Source organism: Porites lutea, chromosome 2, assembly GCF_958299795.1.
Source record: "Porites lutea chromosome 2, jaPorLute2.1, whole genome shotgun sequence".
NCBI classification, from domain to species: Eukaryota; Metazoa; Cnidaria; class Anthozoa; order Scleractinia; family Poritidae; genus Porites; species Porites lutea.
In genome coordinates, this window is record NC_133202.1 from 23057552 (window position 1) to 23075441 (window position 17890).

A 17890-nucleotide genomic window follows, 5' to 3' on the forward strand; every position below is an offset into this window, starting at 1 on the left:
GGTGAGTACCGTGGAGCAGCACGTAACAAATGTAATCTTATGTGTAAAAAACCAAGAATACTACCAGTTATACTTCACAATCTTCAGGGTTATGATGCTCATTTATTTATTAAACAACTTGCTAAAATTGATGGTGATCTTAGTTGTATACCATCTACTGAAGAAAAATATATTTCATTTTCTAAAACTATTAAAGTTGGAGAGTACAATCATATTAATGGTGATATTATTCCAATAAATTTTGAAATAAGATTTATAGACTCGTTTAAATTTATGCAAACATCACTAGCCAATCTTGTTTCAAATTTAAACAAAGATGATTTTCATATTACAAAACATGTTTTTAAGAGTAACACTTCATTACTAACTCGTAAAGGAGTTTTTCCTTATGATTATGTGTCATCAGTTGATAAATTATCTGAAAAACAATTACCACCAAAACAGGGGTTTTATTCAAAACTATATAATGAAGATATAACTGATGAAGATTACCAACATGCTATTAAAGTTTGGAATACATTTGGGTGTAAAACAATAAGAGACTATCATGATCTTTATTTAAAATCTGATGTTATGTTGTTAGCAGATGTGTTTGAAAACTTTAGAAAAACTTGTCTCAAACATTACAAATTAGATCCAGCTCATTACTATACGGCTCCAGGTCTAGCTTGGGATGCGTGTCTGAAAACAACAAGTCAGCGTTTAGAATTATTAAGCGATTACGATATGTTAATGATGATTGAGCGTGGTATTCGTGGAGGAATAACTCACATATCAAAAAGGTATGCAGAAGCTAATAACAAATATATGAAAAATTATAATCCTGAAAAGAAATCATCATTTATACAATATCTGGACGCAAACAATCTTTACGGTTGGGCTATGTCTCAAAATTTACCAACACATGGTTTTAAGCAGATAACTAATATTACAGTGGAAAAGGTGATGGAAATTTTAGAAAAAACAAATAATAGTATGGCAAATACTGGTAAGAAGGGGTATATTTTTGAAGTTGATTTGGAGTATCCACCAAAATTATGGGATCTTCATAATGACTATCCTCTTGCACCTGAGACAATGAAGGTTGATGGAGTTGAAAAACTAATATGTCATTTTAAACCAAGAAAAAATTATGTTATTCATTACAGAGCTCTTAGACAATGTCTTGAGTTGGGTATGAAGATTACTGCTGTTCACAGAGGAATATCATTTTACCAGTCTCCTTGGATGGAACCATATATAAGAAAAAATACAGAACTTCGAAAATGTGCTGCAAACAATTTTGAGAAAGACTTTTTTAAACTAATGAACAATTCAGTTTTTGGTAAAACAATAGAAAATATTAGAAAGCGACAAAATATAGAACTTGTTGATGATCGTAAAAAAGCACTAAAACTATCAAGTCGTCCAAACTTTGATAGATGTACAATATTTGATCGAAATCTTATTGCTATTCATATGAAAAAGACAGAAGTGTATTTTAATAAACCAGTATATGTTGGTCAAGCAATTTTAGACTTATCAAAAACTCTAATGTATGATTTTCATTATAATTATATCAAAGATAAATATGGGCAGAAAGCTGAATTGTTGTTTACAGATACTGACAGTTTAATGTATCAGATTAAAACAAAAGATTTTTATAAAGATATATGTTATGATATAAAAAATAAATTTGATACTAGCGATTATCCAACAGATCATCCTTCTGGTATACTAACAGGAGTTAACAAAAAAGTGATTGGCAAGTTTAAAGATGAATCATCAGGAAAACAGATAACTCATTTTGTTGGATTACGTCCTAAACTATACAGTTATAAACTTGAGGATGAAAAAGAGTTAAAAAAGTGTAAAGGAATAAAAAAAAATGTGGTAAAAAAGTCAATAATATTTGATGATTATGTTAGATGTTTATTTTCTGGTGAAAAAGAAATGAGAACTATGAAAATAATAAGAAGTGAGAAACATGATATATATTCTAAAGAGGTTAACAAAGTAGCTCTAAGCAATAGAGATGATAAGAGAAAAGTATTAAACGATCAAATACATACTCTAGCTATCAGATAATATATTTTAAGATAAAATAATTAAATATAATAAATGTTATATACAGAAGAAGAAATAAAAAAATATCTCAATATTTTACATAATTATAAAGAAGAAAATGAGGGGATTAATAAGTCAAAAGTATCTTCATGTTTAGGCTGTAAAAATACAGAATCTTTTTTTATTGATTTTGGTCAAAAAATATGTTACAATTGTGGAATGTTAAACGGTCATGTATTAGGATTTTACGATATGAAAGATTATGATAGGGTACATTATAGAAAAAAGAGTATTTATCATAGGAAGTATTACTACGATAAAAAGGTTAATCAGATTTCTAAACTAATAGATCTTCCTGATGAACAAAAATGTGAACTTTACAACAGGTTATTAAAAATAGATAATTACATTATGACCCATATTAACAAACAATATTTTAGAAAGAGAATGATAAATATTACTTATGTAATAAAAAAAATTTTGGATGAAATGGGGTGTGAAAAGTATAAAAGTATAAAGCTTAAAATAAGTCCTAAAACTTTAGAAACTTATGATAGATGGTGGGGAACTTATAAAGAAATGATAAAATAATTTTTTATACTAAAGTAGTATAAAAAAAATTTAATTTTCTAAATATGTATAATCGTAATGATACACATTATACAAATTAATAAATGCTTTTTTCATATACCAAAGATCTTCATGGATTTCATGATCTATATCTTTATCTAATTTTAATTCATTATCCATTTGACGTAAAAAATTATATATTATTTTAAAATCAAGAGTTTCATCTTTAATCTCAGTTTCTATTTTTGATAACAATTCTTTAGTCTTCATTTCAACTAAATCTTCATATCTGAGATTATCAAAATATAAGTTTCTAAAGGTTTTCTCTTCATTTTTATGAAACGATAAAAATTCTTTAGTAAGATTTTCATTATAGAATTTTCTTTTTAATTTTACTTCATCAAACTCTTTTAACATGTATTCCTCATGTACATGTTCATAAAATTCTTTCATTAATTTTTTACCAAGTTTTTCAAGATCTTTTTTTAAAATAATGCAAGCACTCATTTTTTATTAATGATTATATTATTCCTTTATGAAAAATCCAATATAAAATACCAGTTAGATATCCAAGTACTTCACTTTTTATTGGAGAATCAAATACATAAACACATCCTCTTCCAGCTTTGTAATGTTTATAAAAAGATTTAAACGCTCTATGAAATATTAAATGATTTTTGATTATTGAACTATTAGAGTTAATAGGTAAAATATCTAAATGATATATTATTGTTTCAAGTGAAATAAAATCTTTTACATAATGTTCGTATAAAAATCGATATACTAATGCTGTTTTTATAATATCTTCTGTTTGATTTATATTTTTAATTTTAGGGTAGTAAAAGTTAACATAATTAACAATAGTTTTTATCATTTTTATATATTGAAACTAGTTATTAAATCTATTATTATATTTAATCTCAAATCTATCTGGTTCAGGAGATTGATCAATTATCATATCATCTATTATTTTCATTCTATCTACGAATTTTTGTTTATCCCATTCATCTCCCCTAAGTACAGCTCGAAGTTCAACAAGAACTTTTTCATAAGTAGTGTATGCAATTTTTGTCATCTCAATTTTCCTCTTATAATTTTGTTTTTTTCCAACTCCAGTCATAATAACACCAGCACCATTTACAACTCCGAGAATAACAGGATTAAGTGTAATTCCCCCAGTAATAGTTCCTATTGCTACCAAACATATACTAGATATTGTAAAAAAATTATCAAGAAATTTATAACTTTTATAAGACTTTTTAAAACACCAATATTTTTTATGGTAGTAACTGTAAAAATCTTTTATTGTTTTAATATCAGATTTTGATAGAGATGGGTCTATGTGATTAAAATCAAAGATATCCTTCATTTTATTATTTTATATATATAATCTTAGTTTAGTCTATAATACATAATTTCCGTTTATCTTTTCTTGTAGTAATATATGATGATGTACTGAAGAGTCAATGTCGTAAAAGTTTGGAGAGTACATAAATTTTTCTATCACTGAATCTTTACACGAAAATTCAAATTCAAGGTTAGCTGAAGTTCTTACAATATTAGCGTCTAAGTCTGCGGAATAGTTACTTATATTAACTTTTGTAATATTATCATTAATACTTTCTGTTAACCATAAAACTATTTTTTTTCCATCAAAACTAGATGGTATTGCTAAATTTTTATTTACATTACCAATACTTATGTTTAGTGCACGAGTCACATATAAATAGTATAAAAATAAAAGTTGTTGTCTTGAATTTGCATTAGACACATCATATTTCTTTATACTAAAATTCTTTCTTTTAAAATGAGAAAAAACAATACATAAAGTGTAACTTGTATTTTTAATTGGTGGTTTAAAAGATATCTTATAATCATTTATTCTTAATCCAGTTTCTTTTATGTTATCCATTGTTTTACTTGGAAATGTAATATTTTGTGCAGAATTTCCTGTAATAGAGGACAAAGCATTAAACACAACACCAATTGAACTTTTATTTAGAACATAATAGTTTGAATCGCTAAAGTCAAAAAAATGTTCAAAATATTTTCTGTAAACATAATTTTTTATAAAAGGTAAATTTTTATTTACAATTCCAACTGTTGCTGTATTAAACTCATTTACCATTCCAACTGTTGCTGCACTATTATTATTATTTTTATCAAGATCAATGTTTAATATTTTTTTATTATTTGCATTTATGTCAACATTGTATGTAACTTCTGTTGGTTTGATATCAAATGCTGTGTGATAGTCATAAACTTTATCTGGATCAATATTGCTTACTTTACCCACAATACCATAAGTAACAAAATAAACTCCTGAAAACTGTCTTGGATAAACAGACAAGTCACTTCCTTCTTGTGGTATATTAACAAGAAAATGAAGAAAGAACCTATTACCAGTTGACAACTTTTTAAAATTAACTATTATTCTATGGTAATACATATATTGTGTTTGATTTGCTGCATCTGTATATCTATGACTAAGTTTTTTTACACTTACATTTTCAATTGATAATCCTGTTGAAGTTCCTTTGTCTACACTTATTTGAGACTTATGCCAAAGTTGATAGTCAGTGTTTAGTATTTCCAAACATAGTGTGTAATCTACATTAGCGGTTAATCTGTAAAAGTTAACTGACATTTTGTACTTATACCCACCTTGAGAATTTTTGTTTATTTTTACATAAATTACTTTGTGGTTATAGTTATGAAAATTACCTTTTGAAGGAGGTAAGTCTGCTATTTTTGATATAACAAAACTAGTTCCAGTATCTATTTCATCAGTCCATTGTGCTGCATTAGACATAAGAAAAGTAAACTGATCGTTGTAATGACTTGGTTGAACTGCAGTGTGATGAATTAGACTATCAACATAACTTTTATTTACACCATCATTGTCTTGGGTTGGATTACTTAATCTAATAATTTTTTTATTGTTCATATTTAAGTTTCCTCTCATATAATCCGTTCCATCTTTTTTTAAGTAACCTGTTGTAAATCCTTTATCATCAACATACTTTTTGGTTGCAGCATCTGTATCATTAAAAGGTGGTCTTAGACCAATTATAGGTTTATTATTCATGTTAAGTGAGTTTAACATTTTATTTGTTCCACCAACATGTAAATACTTTATATCTGTAAAGGCTAATGGTGTTGGTTGTTTAGGACCCATTGGAATTGGTAGGTTTAAAATTCTATGATTATCCATGTTAAGATCACCTTTCATTGGATAAGAACCATCTCTATCAAGAAATGTATTGTCTACATATTCTTTTGTAGGAGGTTCTTTTGCATCCAGTGGTGTGCTTAGATTTTTAATTCGGTATGTATTTCTCATATCAATGTTTGAATCAATTGTTAGGTTTGTTGTTGAGGTGGGTTTATCATCCACATACTTTTTGTTTGCTGCGTCATTATTAGCTGTTGGTTTACCAACATTAGTTATTTTATTATTATTCATGCTTAAATTGCCAATCATTGTTCGTGAACCATCTCTGTTAAGAAAATTACTGTCTGCATATTGTTTTGTTGCTGGCTCATCTGCATCATTTGGATGTTTAAGGTTTAAAATACGAAATCGGTCTTTCATATCTATATTTGCATCAACTGTTAATCTTGATGTTTTGGGTGCCCCGCTAGAATTATCATCAACATACTTTTTTGTAGCAGCATCAGTATTAGCAGTTGGTGTACCAACATTTCTTATTTTTTTATTTACCATATCATAATCACCATCAGAAGTAAGATTAAATCCAACTCCTGGGGCTCCTTGAATTCCTCTAGCAAATGAGTTATCTTTTTGTTCGTTAAATATTCCCATTTTATTTATTAGTTTAGACTACTAGTAAAGTTTTTAGCAATACGTTTTTTAGGCTTATCAATGTACAAAAATGTAAATGGTTTTTTTGTTGCTGTTCTATATGTTTCTTTATCAACTCCTAATTCTGATGATATACGATTTGCTTCCCTCGATGATGGAAATTCGTAAAGACAGTAGTGAGAACAATTTAATCGTATATCCTTTGGAGTTTTGTAAAATGATTGACTGAGGTATATTACAGAGCAATTCTTATGCCTTCCTTGGATAAAATAATCAATAAGTTCTCTTTGATTTTTATCACAAACGTAATCATCAAATATTACAAGTTTTTGATTATCCTCATATTCCATTTCTGTTACTGGAATTATTTCATCATTACTAACATTTAGTATTTCATATCCCATTTTATGACTTAACTCTCTCATTTTTTGAATTAACTTTTGATACTTATCCTGTTCTAGATTACGTGCGTAAAGATAAATCTCATCATAGTATAAAAGTGGTTTAATTAACATATGATAAAGCAAATTAGTTTTACCACTTCCACTGTTTCCACAAATTAACATTCTAAAAGTATCTGATGGCATATAAGGAAATAACTGTTTATATTTTTTTTCTGGGTTATCTAAACTATCATAGTTTGGTATTTCCATTTTTTATTTAATTAATATATAAATTTGATATGTAGTTTAATTATTAAATAAATGGATATTGAAGAATACAAAAAATTTGCAAAAAATAAAATTGAAGCTGATGCTTTAATTCAGCAAGTAAGAGATGTTATAAAAATAACAAAATGGAAAAAACAAGATATGAGAGAAGGTTTTATTGATTTATTTCAACCACTTATTGAAGTTCAAGATGCTATTAAAAAAATTTTGGCTATAAATGAGGGAAAATATAATTTTTACGTAAAAAAAGAAGATGAGGATAAAGATAAAGATAAAGATAAAGATAAAGATAAAGATAAAGATAAAGAAGATGAAGATGAAGATGAAGAAGAAGAAGAAGATGAAGATGAAGATGAAGATGAAGATGAAGATTATAGAGATATAAACTCTAAAAAATATAAAGAATTTATTAAAAAATACATTGATAGAAATTTATTAGACGATAATGCAAGAATTGCTCTCACTCATAATAAAATTTATAAACTACCTTCTGAATATATAGAAGATGATTATATTAATATTGAAACTTTATTTTTAGAAGTTTATGATAGAATAGAATATTATACTACAAAAATAAAAAATTATGTTAATTTTTTTGGACAAAACGGTTATTATTTAGCTAGACCAAAAGATAAGAGTATAAATAAAAAAATATTAAAGGATATATCAAATCATAACATATTAAGAGTTTACTTATCAAATTTGAAAGATCTATTACAATATAAAAAAAAAACTGGATTTGTGTCTAATGATTAAATATTTTTACATAAAATTTTTTATTTAATTAATATATAAAAATGGATATTGAAGAGTATAAAAAACTTGCAAGAAATAAAATTGAGGCTGAATCTTTGACTAGACAAGTGAGAAATGTTATAAAAGAAACAAAATGGCAAAAACAAAATATGAGAGAGGGGTTTACAGAAACATTTAAACCACTTATTGAGTCTCAAGAGAGTGTTAAAAAAAGTATTGATGAGCAACAAAATAAAACTTTAGCTCAACTTCAAGCTAATCAACTTGCTCTTACACAAGAGCTTAATCAAAACAGATTGGCTATAACTCAAGGATTAGAAAAAATTAAGTTTGCTAAATTACCTAGTGGTAGTACTAGTGGTGAAGCAAGTGGTGAAGCAAGTGGTGAAGCAAGTGGTGAAGCAAGTGGTGAAGCAAGTGGTGAAAAAGGTGCAAAAGGTAAAGAAGATGTAAAACCACAATTAGCAAAATTTACAACTGAAGATATTGATAAATATTTAATAAATAATGAAAGTCTAGATATACTAAAAGAAAATGGTTATGATAATCTACCTTCTTCATATTTAAACGATGATATTGAAAATATTGATAAAATAATTAATACTCTTGTTGATGATATGGAAAATCTTCAAGATATGATAAAAAACACTGCTTCTATTTATCAAAACAAAGAAGGTTATTTTTTAGCTAAACCAAAAAGTGAAAATCCACGAAAAGAAACTATTAATAACATAAAAACTTTTAACACAATAAGCATATATTATAAAAATATAACTAATCTTAGGTCTTTCAAAGAAAAATCTGGCTCTGGAATGATTTACTTTAACAACCCACATCAACTTCTAGACAGACTTGAATTACTCGGTGGATCAATTCTTGCTGGGAATAATGGTGTAATAAATGAGTTTTCTAAAATAGCACATCTTCTAAACCAAATGAAAGTAATTACAAAAAAACAGTTAAATGATTTAATAAAAACTTATATAACAATTAGATAAAAATGGAAGAACGAGCTATTCATATTTCTTCAATAAATAGGGAAAAAAGAGGAACAAGCAGACCCGGTGATTTTACTATTAAGTTTAATCCTTCTTTAAAACTTGACCCTGAAAAAAAACATCAACTTGCTCTTGATAGGTTGTCCATGACTTACTCTTGGTACAACATTAGAAGTGATTATAAAAATAATAAGATTAAATATACTCACGATGGATCCACTTGGCAAACAATTACTTTTACAGATGGAATGTATTCCTACTCAGATATAAATGATTACATTCATCAGTATATGGATCAAAAATCTCACTCATCAGGCTCAAGTGGAAAAAAAACTTATTCAATTAATATATCATTTATACTATCCACCTATCGAGTGTTAGTATCAATTGAGGGTGATTATCAATTAGATCTAAGAGGAACAGAATTTGGAGACTTGATTGGATTTGAAAAAAAACTTATTACAAAAACAGAGTATGGAACAAAACTACCAAATATAACAAATTCTATTGATGTACTAAATATTAACACAACAGCAATAACTAATAGTATTGTAAATGGAATAAATACAAATACCATTGCTGTGATACCAACTGATAATTTAACAAGATCTTTTCCATTTACTTTCGAACCTAAAAGGCCATTATACTGTGACGTTTCTGCGTTTAAAATTGATGAAATGAGAATATTTGTTACAGACTCAGTTGGAAGACCAGTAAATTTTAATGGTATAGATTGGTATATGACTTTGATACTTCACTCGATGTAATACTTCATATTTATATAACTATTAAAATAAAATGATGCGACAATCAGAGTTTAAAATGAAACTTGACCCTGAATTGGGTAAATATACAAGAAAACATATTTATGGAGAAGGAATGATGGATAGGTTTAAATCCTTTGGAAAAAAAACATTTGCAAAGTCAATGAAAAAAACTGCTAAAAAGAGTGCACAAAAAAGTGGTGATAAATTACTAAAAATGACTGCAACAAAAACTGGTGAATATTCTGGTAAAAAGGCTGGTGATAAGATAGTGCAAATGTTATCCAAAGAAAAGGTAAAATCTGTTAAAAAAACTCCTTCAAAAAAAGTTACTTTTAATAAAAATGTTGAAAGTTCACCAACAAGAAAAATGACTCAACAAGAAATAAATAAAAGACTGAATTCCATTCTTAGTGGAGGTTCATTAAACTAAGAAAAAAATTATATAATTAATAAAATAAAATGAAGTCTTTTAGAAATCCAAATTACCTAGAGAGATATGAAGATGTTGTTTTTGATCTGGAACAAGCTATTAATACAGCTCCAGCAAACAACACTGATCAAGATAGAAATAACCTTAAATTTATCACTGACAATTCAGGTGAAGTAACACCATTTGATTGGTATAATGCTAGAATAGCAATAGATTTTAAAGTTCAAGAACGTGATGGTACTAATTTTGTTATTGGAGCTAATGTAGATGATGACAGTCTTACAGCTGCTAGAAACGCTCAGTATATTGCATATAGAGATGATCAAATGGGAATTGTAAATGGAGCAAATAGTTTTATTTCAAGATTATCAGTATTAGCAAATGGAAAAGAACTATACCAGTGTAATTATGCTAATCATAGTGTAAATATAAAAAATTTACTTGAATATAACAAAACTTACGCTGAATCAGTTGCAACAAATGAATTTTATTATCTTGATACATCAACAACTGCTAATAAAAATAGATTTATTAAAAGACAAGTTACTCATCGTCAAAATGCTGCTGGTGGTGCTGATGAAGCAGGTTTTATGTTAGATAACAGCCCATCATCTTATAATAAAGGATTTGCAAAGCGTAAAGCTTTACTTGGAACATCATCCACAGTGCGCTGTGAAATTCCTCTTAATAGGTATTCATTTTTTGAGGCGCTTGAAGATAAACTTCTTCCTAACACTAAAATCGAAATAAATTTTGAGATCGAAAAAGATGATAATCTTATTTGGAGAGCTGGAGGAAATCGATGTAGAGTAGTAGTTACTCGTCTTCAACTTTTTGTACCTAGGCTGGTATTCAATGCAGAAGGAAGTAAATTATTTATGGAAAACTATCTTAAACCGTATAAATGGACTTATCTAAAAGAAGTTGTTGAGAGAAACATTGCTGGAAATCAAAGAACTGGTAATTTTAGAATTACAAATGGTATATCAAAACCACGACATGTATTTGTTTTTATAATTAACACACCAAATATAGATACACAAACAGCAAATCCATTTTTGTATAATACTTTCAGTGTTTCCACAGATCCAAGGACTCTTGACAGGTGTTATCTTGAGGTAGGAAATGGAAATGAATATCCTGATATTCACTACAAACCTTCAACAGATCCTTCAAGAGTTTTTAGAGATGTTATGAAGTATGTTTATGCTAACAATGATTTTCAAGGAGGTACACTTCTTACTAGATCTACTTTTGAAGATATATGTCCGTTTGTATATTTTGACTTAACCAAGCAAAAACTAGACATAAAAGATGGGGTGACAAAACTTGCATTTCATTATGAGTTATCTGGAACAACTGCAGCTAACTACAATGTTTATGCTCTGGTACTTCACGAAACTGAAGCTGAAATAACACAACAAAATGGAAAACTATTGTTAAGAGCATAACCCCTCCCTTAGCTACACCACATATGATTACACAGAATTTTACACAAGCTGTTATAATTACACAGAAATTTCTACAAGTTGTTATGATTACACAAAATTAAATACAAGCGTAAAAAAAAATCATACGATATTTATATTACAGCAGGTACATAAAACCACCAAAACAAAATAATATAAATATTATAATAAAAATGACAACTTATATTGAATACGGAGTAAAACTTACAGATGGACAAAAGTTAAAACTAGCTTCTGCTATAAAAAATAAATCAGAACTAACTCTTCGAATAAAACATTCACATCTTCGAGGTCCTGATGAATTAATGTTAACAAAAAGACAAATTGCTAAAATAAAAAAATCTATTGCAAATGGTACAGGATCTGATATAAAGATAAGTAGAACGCAAATTAGACGTTCTGTAAAACATGGTGGAAACTTATTTTCATCACTCGCATCTCTTGGAGCAAAAGTATTACCTTACGCAATAAAAGGAGTATCAAAAGTTGTTCCTGCATTGGCTACTGGTGCTGCCACTGCACTTGGAGAAATTGGATTAAATAAAATTTTTGGAAAAGGAATAACAATCCCCCATAAATTTTTCCCAATGCTACCACCTATTGTAAGAGAATTTACACAATCACAAATAAACCAAATTAACAAAGCACATCAAACAGGTGGACGATTAATTATTAAACCAACTCGTAAACAAATAGAAGGAGGATTTCTTGGAACTCTTGCATCTATTGGAATCCCAATGGCAATAAGTTTAGTATCTAAGATGTTTGGTTCTGGACTACAAGTAGATAGAAGTAATTCATCCAATACATCAAATGTTTACGTTCCACCTCCTCCATCTACTTATGGTGAAGGTTATCCTTATCACTCACCACCTTTTATTGGTAATTGGTCAAACCCAATAGGAATGGGAGTTAAAAAAAAAAAGCCCAAATCCAGGGGAAAAGGAATATTACTAGGAAAAAACAGCCCATTCAACTCAATTCCCATTCTAGGTACCATTTTGTAATTAAACCTCTATCCAACTTTGACCTTATTGATTGGATAAAAAGACTTGGTATTAAATATTTTAGAGGAATATATACTCGTGATAGACTACCAAAAAATATTAGAAAAGAATGTGGAATAATTAATCTAGATGATATTGAAGGTCCTGGAACACATTGGGTTTGTTATAGAAATATAGAAAATGTAGTCGAGTATTTCGATCCTTTTGGACTAATAATGCCAAATGAAGCACTAAGATATTTTAATACTTCTGGAAAACAAATATTTTACTCAATGGATGAAATACAAAATCGAAATACTGTACTTTGCGGATATTGGTGTTTATATTATCTGTTCGAGAGACAGAGGGGTAATAGTATTCTAGATGTAATACATAACCCTCATTTTGATGATGACAATAGTGATTTTATAAAAGCATACTTTGGAGGATAAATATAAAATAATATAATATTTGTAATAAATATTATATTTATACACATTTTAATCACTATCAACTGGTTTATTCTTTAATAGTTTAACCTTCTCAACTTTTGTGTTTAAATCTCTAACACTATCAACTATTTCAACAAAATTTGAGTAAATATCAATAAGTCTATAAAGTTTCTTCTTTTTATCACTATTTATACTCATCCATGAATATTCCTCATTTCTAATTTTTTTCCACATCTCACATTCACTAACCATTAACACTCTGGAAAGATCATCATTTTTCTTTCTAAGTGCCTCCATCTCATTATATATTTTTGATCGCACTTCTTTTTCAAAATCCTTGATTGTTTTAACATCAATATTTTTCTCAATTTCAGAAAAGAATTTGGCTTCCATTTATTATTAGTCTATATTATCTTTTCCTTAACAACTTTTTTATCTCATTTAATTTCTTTTCAATTACATTTAATCCTACCTCAATTCTTTCATATTTTTCTTCTATTTTTAAATATTGAAAACCCACTAACTCATAAGCTTCATCTAATGATTCTTCAATTTTCAATATCTTTTTTCTAAGATTTTCCATTTATTAATAGTTTATACAAATAGATAATTACCTTTTACAACTTTGTTAAGAGTACTTGCTTTTTCACTTATTTCCATAAGCAACTCAAATATTTTCATAAATTTAGTATCATTTTCCAATCTAGAAAAATCAGCATATTCATAACTCATATTAAGGTTATTATATATCTTTGTAAGCTCACTTTTAAGAAAATTAGATCTAGTAGACATATTTTATCTAAACATTATATTAAATGAAAGAATCATATTGTATTAAAGATAAAAGAGTAACTCCTTGCAAAGAACCAAGTGGTTACCAACAAGATAAAAGAGGAAGAACTCAATTCTTTTGTAGATGTGCAGTTTGTGGAATTAAAAAAGTTAGATACGTAAAAACTGGTACAGCTTCTCAAACTGGAAGTGGAAAAAAGAGAAAAACAAAAAAGAAGTCAAAAAACTAATCAGCCCGTCTGAAGGGGCGGGCGTCTTTGATACTGTTGTTGGTACAGCAGTTGATGGATTTGTACATTATGGTTTACCTTGGATGGGACACAAAGCAGTTGAAATGGGTAAATATGGAGCAAGTGAGTTAATGAGAAATAAAAACGTTCAAAAAAAAGCTGTAAACTACGGAATAAATAAACTTACTCCATTTATTCAAAATTCTGTTGGAACAGCAATGGATCAACTGTCAACAAAAGTTAGACCAAATAAAAAGTATAAAACTGATAGACCAGAGTTGGATGGAAGAGGATTAGATATTCATAATGCTATTCTAAAAGTGGCACCCAAAAAAGGTTTTGTTTTACCAGGTCATAATTATACCGGTCCTGGTAATCCTCTTGACGATCAACTTCGTTATGATGATAAGGGTAATATATTAGAAATCTACCAACAACCAACAGGACCAACTGATGCGGTTAGTATGCAACATGATGTGGATTACACAGTTTGTGGAAATAAACCAAAAAGTGAACAAGTAAAATGTAAAAATGAGGCTGATAAAAAAATGATAAAATCACTAGATGCAATTCCTTGGAAAAAAAGACAATGGGGGCATGCTATGGCTAGAACTATGATAAATACAAAACAAAAACTTGGAATGGGTTTAAACGCCAGTCGGCGTTGAGTAGTGATTGGTCTCAACAATTAGCCGACGAACTTCACAAACCAATCATACGAAAATTTCAAAAAAGAAGAGTAATTGTAAATAACATAGATGATATTTGGGCTGCTGATTTAGTAGAAATGCAAAAGTTTAGTAAGTGGAATAATGGAATTAGATATTTACTTATGGTAATAGATGTATTTAGTAAATATGGTTGGATAAGAGGTTTACCAAATAAAAAAGCTGAAACTGTATATGAAGCTTTCAGAGATATAATAATAAAAAGTAAACGAAAACCAAAAATGCTCTGGACAGATAAAGGTTCCGAATTTACAGGTAAATATTTTAAAAATTATCTTGGTATTAAAAAAATAATACCATACTATACTGAAAACAAAGAAAAATCTAGTGTAGTTGAAAGATGGAATAGAACAATAAAGGAAAGAATTTGGAAAATGTTTACTGTTAATAATAACACTGTTTACTGGGATAAACTTCATAAAATACTTGATAATTATAACAATACTTATCATACCAGTATAAAAATGTCCCCTGTTGAAGCAAGTAAAACTGAAAATAGGGATAAAGTTTGGTATAATTTATACAATGATTTAATTTACTTACAACCTGGTAAACCAAAGTTTACAATTGGTGATAAAGTTAGAATTTCTAAGTATAAAAGACCAGTATTTGATAAAGGTTATACACCAAACTGGACAGAAGAAATATTTGTAATTGATGATATTCTTCCAACAAAACCTGTTACGTATAGTATTGTAGATTTAATGGGAAAAAAAATTAAAGGTTCTTTTTATGAAAAAGAATTACAAAAAGCAAAACAACAAACTTATAGAATAGAAAAAATTATTAAAAAAGATAATAAAAATAAATTAGCATTAGTAAAATGGAGTGGGTATCCTGACAAATTTAACTCATGGGTAAATTTAGATGATTTAGTTGATTTTTAATACAAAAAAAATGTATTAAAAATAAATACTATTATTACTCTTCATCACTATCTTTTTCAAGTAATGCTTCAAGACCATCTTTTGTGTAATCACCATCACTCTCTTCTTCTTCCTCTTCCTCTTCAAACGCCAATAAAGACTCTCTAGGTTTGAGTGGTTTAACATAGCACTCATGTACTTTTATTTGTAAAGATGTTACAGTTTTACTTATGAAAATTCCTTCAATTATAAGAGCCAATTTAACATTACAGTATTGATTAAGATATTTAAAAGGATTTAGATCACGACCTCCCTTTCCCTTAAACAAAGATAGAATTTTTTTTGTTTTTTCTGAATAAATAAGTTTTGCATAAAGAACTGGTGCTGATGATTCATCAACTTTTGTTTTCTTTTTTCCTTTATTGTCTGTGTATTCTATTTGTTTATAGTAAAGTGGTGAAGATAAACTTGATGCCATATCAGGACCATATTCATTTTCTAAATATTGTTGTGATGCAGTTTTTATATTATTAATAACATCAAAAAATTCTTTTTCTTTAGTACTTGGTTCACTATCGCGAGACCAAAGACATACTGGTATTGAGTAACCTACTAACTTTTTGGTATCTTGGTTTTTCTTTTCATTTACTCCAAAAGAGAAAAGAACTGGAGTTTCTATTACAAGTGGACCTTTTTTCTTATTTGGATACTTAATTTCAATTGGAATACGTTTATATTTGATTTTGCTATCTTTTACTTTGTACTCTTTGCTCTCATTAAACACGATATTGTCTTGGGTAATATTTTCGTAACTTGACAACTGCATTTTATTAATAATTAGTTAATTCTTAAACCACTTTTAAATATTCAAACGTGTATTTATTTCCATCTTTTTTTGAAGTAGCTGATTTACAATAGTTCAAACCTTCACAAATCATTTTAACTTGACCTGCATTAATCCCCAATAACTTGTTAACTGAGTATAAACTATTGTAAATAAATTTTTCATTTGTTAACAAATTAATTGCCTTGACTGTTTTTATATTTTTATGATTATTCTTAAGAAAACTATAATCTCTATTAATCACTGATTTTTTATTATTTTCACTTGTTGTTACTACTTCCAAATTTTTCAACCTATTATCTGTTCTAATAAAATTAATATGATTAATACATTTATTTTCTTCTATCATCCCATGAAAACACTCATAAACAAATCGATGTACTAGATAACATTTATTTTTATTTTTTGATATAAATATACCAAAATTTAAATAACCAGTATTGTTAAGATTTCCTATCATAGGTTTTCTTAATCTAACATTCATAATTTCACCATATTTATTTGCTGCATATTTTTCATAAATAGGATGAGTATAAAACTTTTTATTATTTTTTAATATGAGAACCATTTTATATTAAATTTTATTTCTTTAATCTTAATTTCTAGGCCAAAGTAAATGTACTGACCAGAAGTTACTCGATTCTGGATTAGTATAGGTTAATTCTCCCTTTTTATTTTTGATTTTCATAGCACGAGACAAATATTTATCTCTTCTCTCTTTATCCTTGTGAATAGTATAATCTTCATATTTAGGAGATCCAAAATGTACTTTCTTTCCACCTGGAAGTTTAGCCATGTATTTACTATTTTTACGAGATGAATAATCAAGTGATTCAGCACCGAGTTTTTTAGCATTTTTGGTTAATTTTTTTAAACTCTTCTCCTGTAAGAACATTTTTTGGATTTGCATCCTCTTTTGTAGAAGTAGTTTCAATTTCATCCATTTTTATTTAATAGTTATAGTAATTTTATTTCAACTAACTCACATTTATCCTCTTTATAAAAATCATTTAATACGTATTTTTTTACTTGTTGATAAAACTTTTTAATATCTTTTTCATTCTCAATTTCATCAAATTTTTTAGAATAAAAAACTTTATAAAATTCATCACTGTTATATATTTCAGGTTGTAATAGTTTAATTTTTTTAAAAATATTGGTAGTATCTTTTACTTTTTCATTTTGATATTTTTCATCTTCTGTAATAAAAGGATCTCCTCTATCTATTTCGTCTAAAAACTTAATATCATAACGCTCTGTGTCTTCCATAGGAATAGAAATATTAATAGTTTGACCATTTTCATCAATTCCATGATAAGTTGGTTCTTCAGGTTTTCGACAAACATATTCATGTTGTTTACTAACAAAAATAGCATTACGTCCATCAACTTTTTTTATAAATTTATAATTATCATAAAATAAATAACCAAATCTTTTTTTCATATAACGTAATTGTAAA

General features: G+C 27.5%; 2 protein-coding genes across 4 annotated transcripts in view; one reads left to right on the forward strand and one right to left on the reverse strand.

Annotated features, from left to right (window-relative positions):
• LOC140928050 (membrane-bound transcription factor site-1 protease-like) overlaps positions 1-17890 on the reverse strand; it is a 51428-nt gene that overhangs the window by 17234 nt on the left and 16304 nt on the right. The gene's annotated exons all lie outside the window — the stretch shown is intronic.
• On the forward strand, positions 1459-2067 carry LOC140927732 (uncharacterized). The gene has a single exon (XM_073377417.1). It carries the CDS (start codon positions 1459-1461, stop codon positions 2065-2067), a length of 609 nt encoding a protein of 202 aa, XP_073233518.1.